This window comes from Zootermopsis nevadensis, unplaced genomic scaffold, assembly GCF_977971745.1.
Source record: "Zootermopsis nevadensis isolate Lab colony 2312 unplaced genomic scaffold, Znev_1.0 Znev_ptg000013l, whole genome shotgun sequence".
Taxonomy (NCBI): domain Eukaryota; kingdom Metazoa; phylum Arthropoda; class Insecta; order Blattodea; family Termopsidae; genus Zootermopsis; species Zootermopsis nevadensis.
Genome location: NW_028259145.1, coordinates 1,528,456 through 1,550,913, shown reverse-complemented (window position 1 = coordinate 1,550,913; position 22,458 = coordinate 1,528,456). Strand labels below are relative to the sequence as shown.

At 40.8% G+C, this 22,458-nt stretch overlaps 1 protein-coding gene across 4 annotated transcripts in view; it reads left to right on the top strand.

Moving 5' to 3' along the window:
- The window catches only part of LOC110829998 (serine/threonine-protein phosphatase 2A 56 kDa regulatory subunit gamma isoform), a 159,254-nt gene that overhangs the window by 103,178 nt on the left and 33,618 nt on the right, over positions 1–22,458 (top strand). For all 4 annotated transcript variants that reach the window (XM_022064327.2, XM_022064326.2, XM_022064328.2 and 1 more), the window contains one exon: positions 3,764–3,963. In XM_022064327.2, coding sequence (XP_021920019.1) covers positions 3,764–3,963 — 200 coding nt within the window. The remainder of the gene's footprint in view (positions 1–3,763; positions 3,964–22,458) is intronic.

Sequence of the window (22,458 nt, the reverse complement as noted above, 5' to 3'; positions counted from 1 at the left end):
CCGACATTGATTTTTAACGGAGGTAAGTGGAATAGTGGTTTACGTGCTCGCCACTGGACCTAAGGTTCGCGGGTTCAAACCCGGCCGAGGTCGATGAATTTTCAAGGGTGATAAAAATCCGTAGTACAACTTCTTTCGGAGGAGAAATGAAGCCGGCGGTCCCATGTCGTAGATTTACGAGCATTAACGAGATGTAAGCAAAATTCAGATGCTATTTGTCACCCACGTCTCTCGCGATTGTCTACTAGATGGAAGACAAATCAGGATTGAGTAGAAATTGTGCAGAGGCAGAGAGGTTGTCGCTCAGTACTTACAGATGCACATTTCAAAGACTAGAAAACCTCCCACATGGCCAAAGCCCGAACCTGGGCTGTAGTATCGTTGGATGAATGGAACGTTTTTGACGTAAATATGTCTATATTTTAGGGCCAGTGTCATTCGGCAAAAAGTGGAACGAAAAAGTGAAAGGAAAAAGAGTAATTGCATTGTTATGTTACCTAGCAAACGTCATCTGTTTATCAACAAATCGACAATAATGGTTACCTAGGAAACGTTACATTACTCGGCATTGATGTTACCTATAAAACATTTCATTACATTACATTACATTACAGTACAGTACAGTACATTACATTACATTACAATACATTACCTTACCTTACCTTACATTACATTACAGTACAGTACAGTACAGTACAGTACATTACATTACATTACATTACATTACAATACAATACAATACATTACCTTACCTTACATTACATTCAGCTACCACAGACCCATCTTAAGTGTAACTAATTCAAGTTGATTAAGCAAAGTCTTAATCATACTTATCTCAATTGTAAAGCATGTATAAAGGAATTATTTTGAATAAAGCCAATATATAAACTTCCTTTCCGTGTAGACGTATTTACGTCAAATTCTCCGGAACCGTGGTTCCACTGACAACTTTTTAATCTCATTACTGAAGTAGTCCGATTTATTGTGCCTGCCCGGTTTTACTCAGCCACTCGAGCGAATTCCTTCTTTCTTTGTCTATCAAGGTTACCGATCGAGACCACCCCACACAATTGGTCACCAAATAATCACTGCAGTTGATAAAGCGTACTCAATAACCCTCTATCTGTCCGTCCGATGTTAGTACGGAGAGAATTGTCATTTTCGCCTTTTACAAAAAGTAACTTGACAGCAGCAAAAGTTATATTAGGCCTTCGAGTTCCTTTTACGATGATGAATTGCTCATTTTTGTTTCTGGACGTCTTAAATTGTGTTAGGAAAATCTTTATAAATTTGCCTGCAATTTTTATGAAGATTTTTGTCTGTCCTGAAGTTCGATAATGAAAGAATGGCCACTCAAATTTAGTTACATGACAGTAATTCATAAGAAATTGTGGCTAAATGAATTAAGATTGACTATGTTCTACATCATTAGTATTTGTCACAACTCACCTGAATTTTCAGAGTCACGTTTTCTTTTACTGTTACTGAAGCTGATTATATTCTATCAACGGCACAAAATATACAGTAATTATCGAACGTTTTGGCTTATCTTAACCTGAAGCTCTATGACGAAATTTCGCTGTTAAACTGATGAATATTTCTGGATGTTTGATTTCGTCATCAGGTGAGAGCATAAAACCCAATTCGTTGGTCGAGTGTTTATAGTTGGACTTTTGGTCTGTCGTCTTATATTGTAAAATATTAAAGCAGCATTTCAGAGAATGGTTTCCACTTCCGTCTTCTGGTAAAAAGGACGTTTTCTGTCCCTCAACTCCTTCCTCCTTTCTACATGACGGAAGAAGGGTCTTTCTTCAGAAGCGTTCTCTACATGACGCAAATGGCTCGTAAAAGTGAGGCTGGCGTTGGACTTTTGACGGACGGACGGGCGTACGTACGTAAAGGCCACAGCTGAGCGCCCAAACTGTTTGTCTCCACCGATTCATGTCATGTAGGTCCTCAGGGTGACGATACATGTCTAAAGTCCAAACCTACCGGACTTAAAATATAGAATTGTAAAGAGACCTTTCACCTTTTACCATCAAATGTCAAGTTGCTTCTCATGAACTATAGCACGAATCCTCTGCAGTCTGGGGACATCCGCGCTGACAGGACCATCATTTCTCCATCGGATAACAATTTATATTAAGAAATGGCGATCGGCTGTATTGATAGGAGACGTATTAGCATAATCGTTTAAAAACTGGCTTCGAATTTCATATCTTTTGATAAGTCTGAATTGTATGTACGTTGTATGTTTAATTTTGAGATTGAAATAAAAGTGTAAGGAGGTCTAACGACGCTGGAGTTGAAATTTAACACGTCCGCGGATAAGCGTCCAGGGCAAACGAATTGGCCGATATTTGTGAGCGCAGAATTTGGTAAAGTCAGACTGAAATTCAGGCCTTTTGTTTTTAATGTTGAGTGCGATGTTGGCTGTTGTTTGGAACTGGGGGATTTTGGGTTTTGTGCGGTGAACATGATATTAGGGCGATCGAATGAAGGAGGATGAGATGAACGGGGCATACAGATTTTAGATGGAAAACCTCGACAGAAGAGAGTGCTTGGGAGACTGAGGCTTGGATGCGAAGATAATATTAAAAAATTGACAGTGGAACCACGGTTCCCTAGTTAACGTTGAATAACGTTTTACTGTTCAAGTATATTTGTAGTGAAATAAAATTTTATTTACACATTAATATATACCTTTACGTCTTATCTATACGTGACGTCATCTTCCGACAGCTTATCTAAGTGTTGCGTCATGTACTCGACACACTCACTCTAGAACCTTTCTTTGTTACCAAATAAATGGCCAAAACTCCTAAACTGTAAGAGTTATCTGAAATCTGTTTTCAAATTTGAGAAGCTCGTGTTTATTTACGTATTTCACTCCCAATATGTCCCGATCTAACTCTTACGCTTTAGACGTGGCAAGCGGTTGAAGTTAAGGAACGAGGGTATAGTCATTACATGTTTTGGGTAATTATTTCAAAAATGTGTAAAATATGCATTATAGAATAAATTAAACATCAAGTAGAACAGTGGTATTCAACCTTTTTTGTTCGCGTACCCCCAGATATAATTTCTCTTCAACTTTGTACCCCCAAATTTGTTGGTGTATAATTCAAGTCATACGTAGTATATAATCTACATCTAAAATAAATTAAATTAATTACATTACTGATTAATCATAAAATAATATATACATTTTCAATTTCACGTACGCCCTAAGATGTCTTCGCGTACCCCCGGGGGTACGCGTACCCCAGGTTGAACACCACTGATGTAGAAAAAGCCCTTTATTTACTCTTTAATTTAAATATAGGTTTATATTCTCTATCTTACATAGGTCTCGAGTTATTGGCGTCTGAAGACGTTACATACCAGAGTTACAGTTTCCGTCGAGTGTACCGTGATTTTATAAACGTTCGCCCTGATAATAGAGGCGGCAGACGGCTCTGAAACGTCGTTAAACGTCCAGGAGACTACATGACGCAAAAAACCTAGAAGACAGCCATCTTCAGTTACAAATCTATATAATAACCTGTATACGGGAATGTGGCTACTTTCCGAAACGTCGTTTGTATTATGTACTGCAGAAAATGGACAATGTATAAGTTTCTTTGTGTGATTCGAGGTTTTCACAGCGGTGATTATGAAGATGGTGGAGGCAGTATGACCTCTGTAACGTTGGTAAACATCGGCTAGACTACTCGGCGCGACAACCCAGAAGACAGAAATTTTGATAATTTTCTTGTTTCAGACGCGACAACAAACGAGCGTGACGAGCTCTTCGTGCAGAAGATTCGTCAGTGCTGCGTCCTCTTCGACTTCGTAGCCGATCCCCTTTCCGATCTTAAATGGAAAGAAGTGAAGCGAGCAGCGCTGCACGAGATGGTGGAGTTCGTCACAACGCAGAGGGGCGTCATCACGGAAGCAATCTACCCCGAAGCAGTGAACATGGTGAGTACACATGAACGGCGTACGTGACCGGTTGATGGCTCTCACCGCAGAGAACAAAGGACGCGCGACGTGAATATCGATGTATCTCGATCAACTTTTCAGATTTATTTCCGAATACATGGCGCAGGCATTGTCGTATATGCGGGAAAGGTAATGTGGTTTTAAAATACAGCTTTGCTTTTGGTACGTACGTTCGTACTTTCGTCTCAGCGGCTTTGTTGTCCGACACCGTTATTCATAAGCCACGGAGGTCTAGCGGTTAGAACACTGGCCTTGTAATCCTGGGGTCTCGGGTTCGATTCCCGGCGGTGCCCGAATTTATAACTTGTGTTGGGCAAGGCCGTGGTCTAGGCAACCCGGAGTTTTCCTCCGTGGCATCCCAACAATTACTCCATTCACACACAGAAGAAGGCAATGGCAAACCACTTCTGGATCATCTGCCAAGAACGTATATGAACAGGTCCCAGTCCGAGAAAAGGATGGAAGGATCCTGTTCATATGGACCTGTCGTCAGACAGAACACTAAATAAATAAATAAATTTTACCATTATTCATATTAACACTGTCCCCCCCTCCCAAGTCATTTCCAGACATTCGTAAAATGATGAATTTGATCATTTTTCGAATTTAGAAGTGACAGCGGCCGACGTCATGGTCACACTTGAGTTGCATATTTTTTATTAGTGTTCCTGTGGCTGTTATTTGGCGTGTAATTAATTTGCCCTGAATTTGTTCGAAACGATCAATAAGAGTGTCTAAATATCAAAATGATACATCTTAAGTTTGGTCACGTCGTACGTTGTATTCATGAGAATAGCTTGTGGACCACATTTGACAACTTGGTCATTTGAGAATACCAGTTGCTTATAATACAGCTCTTTTATTGGGTAATCTGTCGATCTCTTCTAATTCGGAAGATTGAGACAGTTCTGAGGATTAGGGACTGAGTAATAATTAATACAGAGCCTTAACTAGATTACGTTCGCTTGTCCAAATTTACAGGTATATTTAAATGTGTGTACCCATCCATCGTGGACGATTTAATTGTCATACGAACTAGGAATTGTTATCGACTCATTTGTCTGAAGCTCGCCTTTTACAGGATTTTTCTCTGTTCGTTTGAGGGAAAATTAAAAACGTTCGGCTGTTTTCGACGTTAACACTTTATACGCCCACCTCCCTCCACAGAATTCTCCCTGAAGATGGCAGCTCTACCTCTTGCTTCTATATTTAATATCCCAGCTCATTCTTGTAGTCTTTTTCCTAAACTATTTATCTGAAGTATAAATTTTTATTCGCTATGCAATCACCTCGATGGGCTGTAGTTCTAATAATCTGCTGACCTGTACATTTCATGACCTTTCAGTAGATACAATTTTTTTTTTAGAGAGAGATTTAATTATGAAGTTCGAGAACTGTGCGAGGTGGAACATAAAGTTGGTATATTGGTTCCATCAATGTTTCTGTACTTTTTTTTTTTTACTGTGAGTCGATGTTGTAAATCAGGGGTTGCCAACCTTCTCCTGCCAATGGCAATATTTAAACTTAATTAAAATGTATTAAAAATGGTACGACTAACTTACTATTGTGAAGAGGTTCACTCAGTTTCGTGTACCATCTGTCATCAGTGAGATATGCTACCGTGCTGATTTATTATTATTATTATTCTCTCCCCAATATCAAGTTTAAATTCTGTTGCGATATCAGTTTATTAGTAAACCGCATCCTAGTTCTTGGTTTTGACAGTCTTCAGAAAGGTAGTATATTTGCGTCATATTGTGAATTAGGTTAATATTTTAATATTTTCCGTCAAATCATAATTTTAATAAGATAATAAAATATAAAATATTTAAAATATCATTTCTTATAAAAAACAATACCTTCGTTCTAATATATAAGAGTAATCTGATAAGAACATTTCAATAAACTGCATAACATTGTAAATGATTGTAATTCGAGTTTTAAAATTTACCAATCTAATTTATACCTGAGGACGGTTAAATATAACCGAAACATGTCGTAAGAGACGTTCCAATTTGTAAATCGATCATTCGATGCGGAACGTGAAATGATATTTTAAATTAAAATATGTAATAATTCAGGTCTATACACAAACTTTATTTATAGATGTTAAAATTTAAAATTTAAAATTTGCGCATCTATAACATCTATAAATAAAGTTTGTGTATAGACCTGAATTATTATATATTTTAATTATAAAACACAAACATGACGCATTTAAACCTTAAAGATATTTTAAATATTTTATATTTTATCATCTTATTAAAATTGTGATTTGACGGAAAATATTAAAATATTAGTCTTCAGAAAGCTGAATACCTGTAGATGTTGGTCTTCTGGGTCATAATTCTGTGTACATTTGTGGATAGATACCAACACTCCCCTGAAATGTTAGTACAGGTATTAACACACAGGTCCACACGGCTTTAAGAATCTCATAACCAACATCGACGTGTTAACCACCTTCAGAACTTCAGATCTCAAAGTAAACAGTTCATAACAGCGATCTGCATTTGAGGTTCTGACGATATTAACAGAACGTTTTCTGTGATTTCAGAGAACCATTTTTCATCATTCTCATTGACAGTGTGGAATTATTATAAAAATACGCGCTAGTTGAAAACCCTTATTTTCTCTCAAATATTTTATTCAGATATTATTAATATCGGATCCAGAAATGTGTATGAAATATTTAATATTAAGCATATTTGTAGTGGGTTTCACGAAAACCCACGTAGTATCTAATAATCCAGTAAAAATGTGATATAGAAATTGGCTGAATTTTAGAAGATTTCTGACGCAATATTTTAATAAGCATTTTTATTGAATGACGTTTTAATCAACGTACGTTAATGGACCTCACATTTTAACATGTTTCTGTAAGCCATGCTTTGAGCGCTGCAGGTAGGATCAATCAAATTCTTTAAAAAGGTTTCGACGTATTTCTTGTGCTCATATATTTCCCTGCGTTGGAGGTTACACCCGTATAAAGTCGTGATGCATGCCACAATAGAAAAATCATTTACAAAATAAATTACAGACTGCAACACCATCCTTTTTTTTACGACAGTCAGAGCACAAAAACCAGGCAATTATTTGCAATATAAACATGAACAAAGCAAATATCCAGAACGTGTACGTACTGGCGACTTTAATTAATGTCTCGACGAAATGTGTATTCATCGAATGATCCATTCCCAGTTTAATTCGGTACAACGAATGGAAGATACGACAGATATAATGTGCTATATCGAAATGTCTCCGCCATAACCAACACAAAACTGAAAACTACGATAAAACCGCCTAAACTACCAGACTGCAAGGACCTACAACCCAGAAGATAGCCATCTTCGTCCTCACCGCCGTGAAAACCATAATTTTACTTAAAATTCTCTTATTAATGTTCAATTCCCGGTGGTGCCCGAATTTATAACTTGTGTTGGGCAAGGCCGTGGTCTAAGCATCACGGAGTTTTCCTCCGTGGCATTCCAACAATTACTCCACTCACACACAGAAGAAGGCAATGGCAAACCACTTCTGGATCACGTAGAACGTATATGAACAGGTCCCAGTCCGAGAAGAGAAAAGGATGGAAGGATCCTGTTCATATGGACCTGTCGTCAGACAGAACACTAAATAATAATAAGATGAGGTGGTCTAGCGGTTAGAACGCTGGCCTTGTAATCCTGGGGTCTCGGGTTCGATTCCCGGCGGTGCCCGAATTTTTAACTTGTGTTGGGCAAGGCCGTGGTCTAGGCAACACGGAGTTTTCCTCCGTGGCATCCCAACAATTACTCCATTCACACACAGAAGAAGGCAATGGCAAACCACTTCTGGATCATCTGCCAAGAACGTATATGAACAGGTCCCAGTCCGAGAAAAGGATGGAAGGATCCTGTTCATATGGACCTGTCGTCAGACAGAACACTAAATAATAATAAGATGAGGTGGTCTAGCGGTTAGAACGCTGGCCTTGTAATCCTGGGGTCTCGGGTTCGATTCCCGGCGGTGCCCGAATTTTTAACTTGTGTTGGGCAAGGCCGTGGTCTAGGCAACACGGAGTTTTCCTCCGTGGCATCCCAACAATTACTCCATTCACACACAGAAGAAGGCAATGGCAAACCACTTCTGGATCATCTGCCAAGAACGTATATGAACAGGTCCCAGTCCGAGAAATGGATGGAAGGATCCTGTTCATATGGACCTGTCGTCAGACAGAACACTACAAATAAAAAAAAAATGTTAAACTTGGATCTGTCTTGTCCCCGCGTCCGAATTGGCATTTGGTTCCAGATTTGAAATACCAGTTGGCATCACATAAAAAGTACAAATCGATTATTCTTGAATGGAATATTTATGTATTTATTTACGTTTATACATGTAAGTCATATAATGGCTACTAATGAGATGATAAATTGTGATAAATATATATTTGTTTAAATCTTGTCAGTCTAATCACAATAAAATTCCTATTAAATATTAAAATATTACATAAGTGACATTTAAATATTTAAAATATATTAATGATGATCTCTATCGAAATGATCTAATGTAAATCGAACATTTCGATAGAGAACATCATTAATATATTTTAAATATTTAAATGTTACTTATGTAATATTTTAATATTTAATAGAAATTTTATTGTGATTAGATTGACAAGATTTAAACAAATGGATACTAAACAAACTCTCTCAAATTTCCTATTTACTTATGGAACTGAGAGAACTGAGATACTGACAAAGAAACGTGAAAAGTAATTAAAGTTACCTGGTTCGAACTAATACGCAAAATTGAGTCATACTGCAGATTAGCCAATTCAGGCTTTAATTTGTCTGGAGCGTCTCTGACATCAACGGATAATGAAATAATTTTCAGAGGTACCGATATATTTGTGACTTGGTTACGTAAGTGGTTTAATTTCATTTTAAATTTTATCCAAAGGATCAATAATTTCTACAACACAAACTTGGTTTGTAATGCCTAGATTTATATACTTTCAAACAAAGACAAAAAAATGTCTTCGTAAAACGCACACACGCTGGTTTATTATCGAGAGTTGTATTCAATATTTAATTTTTGTTTTGTTTTTACGAGGTGCGATCGGAAAGTTTCAAGACTGCGCCTATAAAAACCCGTAAACTTATCTCAGGTATTAAAGTCATCCATCACCCTCGAAGCAGTTCTCCTGGGAGTGAACACAACGATCCCAGCGCCGCTGCCAAGCCTGGAAGCATCCCTGGAAATCTGTCTTTGTCAGCCTGTCAAGCACCATCTGCGATTCAGCCTGAATCTCTTCTGTCGTCTCAAATCTTCTTCCCTTTAGCTGAATTTTCATCTTTGGGAAGAGGAAGAAGTCACACGGAGCTTAGAAAGGAAGTTGGGGTCGGTTCTTGCAAGATCTTTGAGCTCCTGACAAACGAGAAGTCGATTCTGCTTCTGGTCCTCAGACAGGATGCGTCGCATGTGGAGTTCTTCCTTTAGAATCAGCTGACAGGTCCCATAGCCTATCCCAACAATGTCGCACAAGTCGTTGATGGTACGACGTCGATCTTCGTAACATTTTCGGGCGTTGTGCTCGAAGATGGTCGTCCAGAACGCTCGTCATCGTCGACAGAGGTTCGGCCTTTTTTAAAACGTGAATGCCACACAAAAGTTTGTGCACGACCCATTGCGGACTCCCCAAAAGCTTGCTTTAGCATTTCATAGGTTTCCGTAGCCGTGTTTGTACACCCCTTAATGTGTTGCAAGACCTTCAGTAAAGTGGAATAGAAACACAGGATGTTTGTTTATTTGAGAGCCCTGAGTTAGTCGGTTTATTGAATTTAATACAGATGAACCCCTCGAATGTTAACGATGAGATGGTTGGTACTCGCTGTTCTCGGCGACATGTTGGCAGGACGCCAGTACTGACAGATCAATGCGACTGTTTCGCCTCCCTGGTTCCGTACCCGACCGTGCCCACACTCGGGGCATGGAGTTGTAGAATTTGGAAAACCTTCGATTCGAAAGTTGGTATCACCTCCGTCGATGTGTTGGCTCCCCTAGCTGAGCTAGTCTCGAACCTTGACTGCTTTAACTAAGAGCTAAAATTTACTTTCAAAGACTCGTGTTTATCAGGAAGAGTAGTGTCTGTCAGGTTTTCGGCCTTGAGAAACCGAAACTTTGGATATCCCCTTATAGACCTCACGGCGCCAACCCGCAAGACCTCGATCTACATATTCACCTCCTCGAAATCGCTTTAATGTGTTAACAGAACCTTACCGATGGGTTTGTAAGTACAAAGTTCTGCATAGAATTACGACAGCATGAGTTAGGGATTTATTATTATTTGTTCGTAGACTATTTCGCCTCTCCTCCTGATTTAAACCAACGTCCTTCATGGTAGAATGTAGTAATCGGTCTGATACTCCTTTAACAGTACAACGCGTGATGGGTACATGGAAAGATGATAAATAAATGAGACTGAACTGCATTTAGCGTCGTTAGTAACATTAATCTCGGAAGTTCGTGCCTTACATATCAGTGTCTTTTATCGATTTCCTTTTCGAGTTGGTCTAGCCCAGGGGTATTCAACCTCTATTGTAACATCGTTGTAGCGATGAATGGCGCAAATTTTAAATTTTAACATCTAAATAAAGTTTGTATATTGACCTGAATTTTATTATATATTTTAATTATAAAACACAAACATGACGCATTTAAACCTTAAACTGATTATTCAGTGTTTATCATAAAATAATATATTTTTTTAAATTTCACGTACCCCAGGTTGAATACCACTGGTCTAGCCTGTGTACTTGAGAGATATGATCATAAATAATAGCCGATGTCCGTCACGCGTGTGCTTAAATAGTAATTTCCGTTTTCATGGTAACGCGGATAAGGGATTATCAGCGTCGTGGTTTTCATTACTGGTCATAAAACTGTACCTATTACGACAGGCTAACGATTGTCGTGGGGGGGGGGGGGGGGGGCTTGTGAGCGTGTCTTGGCGGTTATTATGTAGAAGTTTATTGGTTTGAAGCAGACGTGATCATTATCATAATGGCGAGGAGGTAAGGATTTGACAGGGGACTGTCAGTGACTACTTCCGTATTTTATCCTTGGAAGGACGTAAGCAAATAACTTGCTAGAAGGGTACATTTCCCCATTCTCCTGTGTCAAACAGATCGACAGTCTCTCATCCGGCAAGCCGTTTCCGGGTCTCTGGAAGCGTGCTCCGGTCGAACCTCGGTGTTAAGTGAGGATAGTCGGCCAACTCTGCTACACTCTCCTCGAAGGTCACTAAGAAAGCTTTCTGTTCAGGGTGGATTAACCCACAGAAGGCCTAATCCCTAAAGTTGAAGAAGAATCCGTCATTACCACAGTCGTGTAAATCAGTGGTATTCAACCTGGGGTACGCTTACCCCCGGGGGTACGCGAAGACATCTTAGGGGGTACGTGATATTTAAAAAAATATATTTTATAATAAACACTGAATAATCAGTAATGTAATTTATTTAATTTATTTTAGATGTAGATTATATACTACGTATAACTTGAATTATACACCAACAACTTTGGGGGTACAAAGTTGAAGAGAAATTATGTCTGGGGGTACGCGAACAAGAAAGGTTGAATACCACTGGTGTAAATGATTGCTAAGGATGTTACCATTAGGCAGACAAGAACCTTTTCCCAGGGCTCATGTAAGCATAAGCCTATGTTACGTGTCTAACGATGAATTATACGAGAGGTGGTATTCGTTTATTTAATCTCGACTTGGTTAATCTGGAAATATTTCCTGATAAGTTAATTCTGAATCTCTTTTTAGTGTGTTTCTCGATATATTAGCTAATGTTGATATTCATTGGTGAGCCCTCTTTTCCGTAGTCTCTTACATTTTATCTCCGTTACAAATGGTTCTAAGAGCTGGCTAATGGTGACAGCACGTCTTCCATCTGTCGTAATTACAGTATATATTATTATCTTATTGTGTAGGATATTTGATATCTGAGCAAACCAGTAGCCGATTCGAAAGCATTTATCTTTGATCTCAAGACGTCGGAATTGGACCAGGACACGAACGTGTATTATAATTGTCTGGTAGTTATTAGATTTTAGATTCTCACGACGGAAAGTATGTAGATGACTTGTATTGTCGGTGTAGTCTGTTCACACTGAAGTTTCAGAGGTCCTTGTTAAACTTCTACCAGACGACACGGCGAAGCAACTCTTGAGGACAAATAGAGTTGTATTCGCTGTCGGAGTTGTCCTCCGCGTCTGTTTGCATCAAGGCCTCGGTGCATGTCTCCTTATCTGTCCGTCCAGACAAATCAATGTCCGCGTACTCTGAAATATGAGGTGAGGCTGTTTAGCGAGTATTTTTACATAGGATAAATACACAGACGTCAGCGCCCGAACCGTTTAAGGACGTGCGTTCTTAAGCCGAAAGAAAGAACGCTGGGATTGATTGTCCAAATCGTACACAGAAGACGCCACTCCACCTTTTCCTGGATGTTCCCTGGTTTATTTGTGTTTTAGGTTTTTGTTTTGATGGAGTTTTGATAGTTCTGTTATGAACTAGACACTAATGCGGATAGAACACAAATTAATGGGCCAATTCATGGCAAGTAATTTCCTAGATTGCCAGAAATCCATAGACAATACAGTTGCTTCAAATGTGGAAGATTGGTGTAACGTGTTTCGACATCATTTCTGTTATTACTAATATAAAATATTCTAACGTTGTTATAATGATTATATTTCGTTTTGTTCTTGTATTCTGGGACTTTGTCCGGAGATAGGGATTAGCTCTATCTAGTGGGGCCCAACTGAGTAGGAACCTGAGGACGGAGATAGAGCCCCAACTCCGAAACGTCGTTTTACGTTTTATATTTTATTTACTAGACTATGGATAATATCCAAGAAAAGTTTTATTCAAATGACTTATCACCATCGTCAAGAACTTTTAGATTTGAAAAAGGACTCGCTTTAAAATAAATTTTAAATTTTCATACCTGAGAATAAATTTGCCTGTTGAATTTTTTATTTAGTGTTCTGTCTGACGACAGGTCCATATGAACAGGATCCTTCCATCCTTTTCTCGGACTGGGACCTGTTCATATACGTTCTTGGCAGATGATCCAGAAGTGGTTTGCCATTGCCTTCTTCTGTGTGTGAATGGAGTAATTGTTGGGATGCCACGGAGGAAAACTCCGTGTTGCTTAGACCACGGCCTTGCCCAACACAAGTTATAAATTCGGGCACCGCCGGGAATCGAACCCGAGACCCCAGGATTACAAGGCCAGCGTTCTAACCGCTAGACCACCTCATCTTATTATTATTTAGTGTTCTGTCTGACGACAGGTCCATATGAACAGGATCCTTCCATCCTTTTCTCGGACTGGGACCTGTTCATATACGTTCTTGGCAGATGATCCAGAAGTGGTTTGCCATTGCCTTCTTCTGTGTGTGAATGGAGTAATTGTTGGGATGCCACGGAGGAAAACTCCGTGTTGCCCAGACCACGGCCTTGCCCAACACAAGTTATAAATTCGGGCACCTTCTGGAATCGAACCCGAGACCTCAGGATTACAATATGTAACATAATATTCATGATATGCTAGCATCAGTAACAGTAGGATCTATCATAACACAGCGAACATACACATGAACGATGTGTGTTTGGTTGTGTACGTGGAACCAGAATTCTAATCTAGTTAAAAGTGATACATACATATGCCTCCTTATCCCTGTCCTATGGAAAATTATCGTTCCGTGTCTGCAGTAACGTTCACCTCTGACCTTTTAATCTAACCTTATGACATCTCCACGAGCACTGGTTTCGTCGTTGGCCTTAGCTGCAGGCTGTTACATCAATTATGGCAATCAGACGTGTAGTCCAAACCATGTCACGGGCTAGTGTAGACCTGTCGTTTCGAGGGGGGGCATTAATTAAATATAATAATTTTGTGAGATGGTAAAGTTGCGTCATATTGTGATATAATAAATATATATTATTTATTTAAATCTTGTCCGTCTAATCAGAATAAATTCTTATTAATATTAAAATATTGCAATAATTAACATTTAAAATATTTAAAATATTAAATGATGTTCTTTATCGAAATATTCGATTTACATTAGACCATCATTTTTAAATGAAATATTCGAAATAAAAATATTTTTAAATCGAAATATTCGATTTACATTAGACCATCATTTAAAAATGGAATGAAAAGGATGGAAGGATCCTGTTCATATGGACCTGTCGTCAGACAGAACACTAAAATAATATAAATAAAAATCACGAAAGTACGTTCGAAAATCTTATACTCCAGCTCGTCAGCAGTGGGTCCTGTAAATTTTGAAATAAGCCATGAAACGTTCGGAACAAGGACTTATTATGGAGATCCCTACGCGAACCCTGAATAGGAGATTGAAGTCTGACCTCGATCCGCCAGGTAGACGCACATATCATCACTAATTATAGGTGTTCCGAAATCATTTCTTCAGTTAGCAGATTTTAGGGCGTCTTGTAGATATTCGATTAGTCTTGGTAGTAGCACGCATCAACGAACTGGGATTAGTGGGGTTAATATTGTTGACCTTACCCGACCACACTACAGCAGCGTTGCTAACCTCATACAGGGAACGTTTTGGTCCGTTCCAAACACATTTAAATCAAGGTGATAACTGTTGGGTCAACAACCATTAATATTGGGGAAAGTGACAAGGATGCACGTAGGAATTTTGATGGTCGGAGCGTGGAACAGAGCTGCTTCAGTAGCAAATACCACGTCTGCTTTTGAAGCCACTAGAATATTCCCTTTAGAATTGATTGCAATCCCATGTTTTAAATCACCGATTAATTATTAGCGTGAGGACAATTTCGCAACAGCCACGGTGGTCTAGCGGTTAGAACGCTGGCCTTGTAATCCTGGGGTCTCGGGTTCGATTCCCGGCGGTGCCCGGATTTATAACTTGTGTTGGGCAAGGCCGTGGTCTAGGCAACGCGGAGTTTTCCTCCGTGGCATCCCAACAATTACTCCATTCACACACAGAAGAAGGCAATGGCAAACCAATTCTGGATCATCTGCCAAGAACGTATATGAACAGGTCCCAGTCCGAGAAAAGGATGGAAGGATCATGTTCATATGGACCTGTCGTCAGACAGAACACTAAATAAATAAATAAAATTTCGCAACAAACTCGAAATCACCTCTTACGCCGTCTGAAGTGTTAAATGAAGTCAGTCCGGTGCCTTCACATTCCTGTGAAGAAGACGGAGACAGCTGGCAATTGTCTTGACGTCTTAGGAATTTATTTAAACGAAAAACTGAACGAGAGAGAGAGAAAATGAAATTCGAAAGAAGCTCTCAGCATCATCCACGGATGATAAAGCAAGTCTTGCCTTGAAGAAATCTGCTGGAAGTCTTGATCGAAGTCGACCTGCGCTCATGTTCTGAATGTTGGGAAACAATGAGGAAAGATGGCTAGATTAGATGTTGGAAATGTATTACGTACACGTGTTTGATAATGTCAAATGCCCATTAGCTAGAAACTGTTTCTTCCGTTCTAGAGTTTTCACTGTCCTCACTGACGATGTGTTCTGTTGTTACTGAACATCGAAATTGGAATTGAAGGTTACGCCTCGGTAATTTGTGATGTGTCATTGGTCTATCATTTCCAGCTGTTGTCAAGAGTACGTCATTTGACACATAATTTAGCGGCAAGTGTCATCGAACCAGAGTCCTTATTGTTTGACATGTCATAGCTGGACGTGACGTAGCAGATAATTAGAAGGTCCTGTAACGCCATGCTACTATAACGTCGCAATTTAATATTTTGTGAGGTTTCAGGTTCTGGGGTGTTGCGCCGTGTAGTCTGATTGAAGTTACCGACGTTTCAGAGGTTCTTGTTCCCCCCCCCCCCCGGCATGAGGGCCCTCATGATGAAGGTAGGATTCTTCTCTGACACGCCGGAAACTTCAAACTACGGAGTGTAAAATCCCAGAAGTTTGTTTTTATCCTGGAATTTTGACGTTCTGATTGTATGACCGTCGTTGACTATACTTTTTTTTTTGGAATACGTTTTCGCTCAGATTCTTGTGGTACAGGTCTTTGGAAAACGTTTGGTCGAATTTTCAGAAGCAACTTTAAAATCTACGTGATTTTTAAATATCTTTAATTACGGTGGGTCTAGCTGTTAGAACGCTGGCCTTGTAATCCTGAGGTCTCGGGTTCGATTCCCGGCGGTGCCCGAATTTATAACTTGTGTTGGGCAAGGCCGTGGTCTAGGCAACACGGAGTTTTCCTCCGTGGCATCCCAACAATTACTCCATTCACACACAGAAGAAGGCAATGGCAAACCACTTCTGGATCATCTGCCAAGAACGTATATGAACAGGTCCCAGTCCGAGAAAAGGATGGAAGGATCCTGTTCATATGGACCTGTCGTCAGACAGAACACGAAATAATAATAAGATGGTACATACTTATGCCACTCTTTCTTTTAATTACTTATTCCTAGTCAGGCATTACAAACTTAGCCTGTAATCAACTCGTCACCAAGATTGCATCCTTTAAGAATTTATAACTTTCGAGATTGAAAATGTTTGTTCGAAAAAAGTAATGCGATATAACGTGATATAGGAAAATGTTTCAAAGTTCTTGAAAGCCCTCGTTGGTGCGAAGCAAATTGTCGGAAATGTCGAACGGAAGTCTAAATGCTAATCATTTCCACACTTGTAATTATGGGATATCTTATTTCATGGTTAACAGAAAAGGGTGTTGCGTTTAGTTCTATCGCGTGCCGCTGTGTGGCGCAGATGCTGTCATTGATAATTAGGAAGGTAGGAAATATATGCCTTATGCGTGTGTTTAAAGGAGGCATTGAATGCAAACAAAGGACGTTCGCGTCGAAAAACTATTATCGCGTGCAGTCTTTTATATTTTAAAATATGCGTGTTATTAAGCGGGGAGAGAAATATGTTGTGAATGGAGTGCATTTACATAGCTGTTTTCTGCATTCGGTACTGGTCTGTAGAATTCCTTTCTTTCGCATAGGAGAAGAGAGAAATGTGGAAGGTTTTGAAGATTTCTGTCTTCTGGGTTGTTAACCGACGTTTCAGAGGTCATACTGCCTCCGTCATCAGAGTATGAAGATTTCTGTCTTCTGGGTTGTTGCGCCGTGTAGTCTGGTAGATGTTTACCAACGTTTCAGAGGTCATACTGCCTCCGTCATCAGAGTATGAAGATTTCTGTCTTCTGGGTTGTTGCGCTTTGTAGTCTGGTCGATGCTAACCAACGTTTCAGAGGTCATACTGCCTCCGTCATCAGAGTATGAAGATTTCTGTCTTCTGGGTTGTTGCGCTGTGTAGTCTGGTAGATGTTTACCAACGTTTCAGAGGTCATACTGCCTCCGTCATCAGAGTATGAAGATTTCTGTCTTCTGGGTTGTTGCGCTGTGTAGTCTGGTAGATGTTTACCAACGTTTCAGAGGTCATACTGCCTCCGTCATCAGAGTATGAAGGTTTCTGTCTTCTGGGTTGTTGCGCTGTGTAGTCTGGTAGATGTTTACCAACGTTTCAGAGGTCATACTGCCTCCGTCATCAGAGTATGAAGATTTCTGTCTTCTGGGTTGTTGCGCTTTGTAGTCTGGTCGATGCTAACCAACGTTTCAGAGGTCATACTGCCTCCGTCATCAGAGTATGAAGATTTCTGTCTTCTGGGTTGTTGCGCTGTGTAGAGTGGTCGATGTAACCAACGTTTCAGAGGTCATACTGCCTCCGTCATCAGAGTATGAAGATTTCTGTCTTCTGGGTTGTTGCGCTGTGTAGAGTGGTCGATGTAACCAACGTTTCAGAGGTCATACTGCCTCCGTCATCAGAGTATGAAGATTTCTGTCTTCTGGGTTGTTGCGCTGTGTAGAGTGGTCGATGTAACCAACGTTTCAGAGGGCATACTGCCTCCGTCATCAGAGTATGAAGATTTCTGTCTTCTGGGTTGTTGCGCTGTGTAGAGTGGTCGATGTAACCAACGTTTCAGAGGTCATACTGCCTCCGTCATCAGAGTATGAAGATTTCTGTCTTCTGGGTTGTTGCGCTGTGTAGAGTGGTCGATGCTAACCAACGTTTCAGAGGTCATACTGCCTCCGTCATCAGAGTATGAAGATTTCTGTCTTCTGGGTTGTTGCGCTGTGTAGAGTGGTCGATGTAACCAACGTTTCAGAGGTCATACTGCCTCCGTCATCAGAGTATGAAGATTTCTGTCTTCTGGGTTGTTGCGCTGTGTAGAGTGGTCGATGCTAACCAACGTTTCAGAGGTCATACTGCCTCCGTCATCAGAGTATGAAGATTTCTGTCTTCTGGGTTGTTGCGCTGTGTAGAGTGGTCGATGTAACCAACGTTTCAGAGGGCATACTGCCTCCGTCATCAGAGTATGAAGATTTCTGTCTTCTGGGTTGTTGCGCTGTGTAGAGTGGTCGATGTAACCAACGTTTCAGAGGTCATACTGCCTCCGTCATCAGAGTATGAAGATTTCTGTCTTCTGGGTTGTTGCGCTGTGTCGTCTGGTCGATGTTTACCAACGTTTCAGAGGTCATACTGCCTCCGTCATCAGAGTATGAAGATTTCTGTCTTCTGGGTTGTTGCGCTGTGTCGTCTGGTCGATGTTTACCAACGTTTCAGAGGTCATACTGCCTCCGTCATGAGAGTATGAAGATTTCTGTCTTCTGGGTTGTTGCGCTGTGTATTCTGGTCGATGCTAACCAACGTTTCAGAGGTCATACTGCCTCCGTTATCAGAGTATGAAGATTTCTGTCTTCTGGGTTGTTGCGCTGTGTCGTCTGGTCGATGTTTACCAACGTTTCAGAGGTCATACTGCCTCCGCCATCAGAGTATAAAGATTTCTGTCTTCTGGGTTGTTGCGCTTTGTAGTCTGGTCGATGCTAACCAACGTTTCAGAGGTCATACTGCCTCCGTCATCAGAGTATGAAGATTTCTGTCTTCTGGGTTGTTGCGCTGTGTATTCTGGTCGATGTTTACCAACGTTTCAGAGGACATACTGCCTTCGTCATCAGAGTATAAAGATTTCTGTCTTCTGGGTTGTTGCGCTGTGTAGTCTGGTCGATGCTAACCAACGTTTCGGAGGTCATACTGCCTCCATCATTAGGGCGATTCTTAGTATGAAGATTTCTGTCTTCTGGGTTGTTGCGCTTTGTAGTCTGGTCGATGCTAACCAACGTTTCGGAGGTCATACTGCCTCCATCATTAGGGCGATTCTTAGTATGAAGATTTCTGTCTTCTGGGTTGTTGCGCTTTGTAGTCTGGTCGATGCTAACCAACGTTTCGGAGGTCATACTGCCTCCATCATTAGGGCGATTCTTAGTATGAAGATTTCTGTCTTCTGGGTTGTTGCGCTTTGTAGTCTGGTCGATGCTAACCAACGTTTCGGAGGTCATACTGCCTCCATCATTAGGGCGATTCTTAGTATGAAGATTTCTGTCTTCTGGGTTGTTGCGCTTTGTAGTCTGGTCGATGCTAACCAACGTTTCGGAGGTCATACTGCCTCCGTCATCAGATTATGAAGATTTCTGTCTTCTGGGTTGTTGCGCTGTGTATTCTGGTCGATGTTTACCAACGGTTCAGAGGTCATACTGCCTCCGTCATCAGAGTATGAAGATTTTTGTCTTCTGGGTTGTTGCGCTGTGTAGTCTGGTCGATGTTTACCAACGTTTCAGAGGTCATACTGCCTCCGTCATCAGGGCGACGAGTATGAAGATTTCTGTCTTCTAGGTTGTTGCGCTGTGTAGTCTGGTCGATGTTTACCAACGGTTCAGAGGTCATACTGCCTCCGTCATCAGAGTATGAAGATTTCTGTCTTCTAGGTTGTTGCGCTGTGTAGTCTGGTCGATGTTTACCAACGGTTCAGAGGTCATACTGCCTCCGTCATCAGAGTATGAAGATTTTTGTCTTCTAGGTTGTTGCGCTGTGTAGTCTGGTCGATGTTTACCAACGGTTCAGAGGTCATACTGCCTCCGTCATCAGAGTATGAAGATTTCTGTCTTCTGGGTTGTTGCGCTGTGTAGTCTGGTCGATGTTTACCAACGTTTCAGAGGTCATACTGCCTCCGTCATCAGAGTATGAAGATTTCTGTCTTCTAGGTTGTTGCGCTGTGTAGTCTGGTCGATGTTTACCAACGGTTCAGAGGTCATACTGCCTCCGTCATCAGAGTATGAAGATTTTTGTCTTCTGGGTTGTTGCGCTGTGTAGTCTGGTCGATGTTAACCAACGTTTCAGAGGTCATACTGCCTCCATCATCAGTGCAACAACCTATAAGACAGAAATCTTCATACTCACCGCTGTGAAAACCTCAAATCATACGTGGAAGGTTTTATTTCTAAAGATTCATATTCTGCATCGTACCATTAACATCCTCGGTGTATACTAGACTCGGATTACTACCGACACCGCCACTTAGGTACGTTTCTGTAATTTTAATTGTTAACTTTTGTAAATACCCGACAGTGGCTGCTTCTTTGCACATTGTTCCGTACTTACCTCTCCTGGTCATCCTCGTGTCCGATTTAAGAAAAATGCGTTTGAGGTGGTTTTTGGTTTTTCTTAATTTGTCGGCTGCTGTCTGCAATGATAAGGTTTTGATGCCAGGTTTGGACATTTCTGGGAAGGTTAGAAGTCCGTTCCTCTTAAGCTAGACATTGTGCACGGTACAATACTATGGCTATTGCAGATATTTGCCGTTTTCGTTCCCTTTATCATTGCACCAATTAAAATTCTCGAGGAAATAAAGATTTAAAGTCCTTTTACTTCCAGACTTGGTTTCCAGCGATTTCCATCTCGTTAGCCCACAGTTGGTGCAGTAGTGGATGGGGGAACTTTGAGCTCCTTCCGTGGCGTCTCTCGTCATTTTCCGAGAATTCTGAGAAGTTAAGCTGCTGGGTTTACTTGAGGCGTACAGAGGCTGAAGAAATGTGTGTACCTGGATGGCGATTAGATAAATTGAGATGCCGAGGCTCTCGGCACGTTTGAAAGACCCACGACAAAAATTCTGAGGATGGTTATATAAAGAAGGCAGGACATCGGAAGCGTATCATTGGTCAGTGTAAAGCCTGGCTTAGTGGATATCGATTGCATGTCGTCTGTTCTGCCCTGCTTCTTGTGACGTCAGAGCTCGCCGTCTCCCCATTCAGTCGTCGTCGATTTCAGCTACTGTCTAGTTCCTTCAGCGAGCCTCGCGGCTTATTTGTGCACATGAATGCAAATATTCCTTTCACGTAGTTATTGCGAGCAGAGGGCAACATTGCACGTTCGCCAGAATACGTCGTTGAACGAGAAAGATTTAATCAGGTTCCTCCTTATCTCCAAGTGCGTCATAGAGACGGGCATATGACGCCGAAGTTGTCGGGAAGATAAGACCACCGACAGAGAATATGTTACAGCCGTGGTAGGAGAAAGTACTTTCACCCACCGCGAATACAGCTTAAGCATACGAAGATTCTTTTAGAGAGTGATTTTGTTCCACCATTTGTTTCTATAGTTTGAACGGAGGTTCGTTCTATTGTGTCATTTTGTTTCGTATGTTCTGTACATCGGAAATTCTCCTCTTCGCTGTTGACAAAGTCACTGTATTCTTTGTCAGGAAAAGTGTCGTTATTATATTTTGTGTGATGACAATGATATATCGACAGAATATAAGGAACAAGGCTGTGGGATGTGGATAGATGGCAGTGCATTTTAGTTGTAATTCGAGAGCAGCTCGAGTCAGTAGCCTAGTGCATTTTTGAACTGGGGTTCAGACACGGGCTACAGGCATAATTAGAAATTTATATTTAAATAAGTTAAAGGTCTAGGCAACACGGAGTTTTCCTCCGTGGCATCCCAACAATTACTCCATTCACACACAGAAGAAGGCAATGGCAAACCACTTCTGGATCATCTGCCAAGAACGTATATGAACAGGTCCCAGTCCGAGAAAAGGATGGAAGGATCCTGTTCATATGGACTTGTCGTCACACAGAACACTAAATAATAATAAGATGAGGTGGTCTAGCGGTTAGAACGCTGGCCTTGTAATCCTGGGGTCTCGGGTTCGAATTTATAACTTGTGTTGGGCAAGGCCGTGGTCTAGGCAACACGGAGTTTTCCTAAGTGGCATCCCAACAATTACTCCATTCACACACAGAAGAAGGCAATGGCAAACCACTTCTGGATCATCTGCCAAGAACGTATATGAACAGGTCCGAGTCCGAGAAAAGGATGGAAGGATCCTGTTCATATGGACCTGTCGTCAGACAGAACACTAAATAAATAAAAATAGTTAAAGGTAATGGGGAAAGTTGCTTGTGAATAAACACTACTGTATGAATATTTTATGAAGTGCGTGGAGCTAAAGCTGGACGATTTATAAGTTTCGTCAGTAGATGAATTGGTCAGCTTCGGTCGATTTGGATAGGCATTTTGTTGGTCCT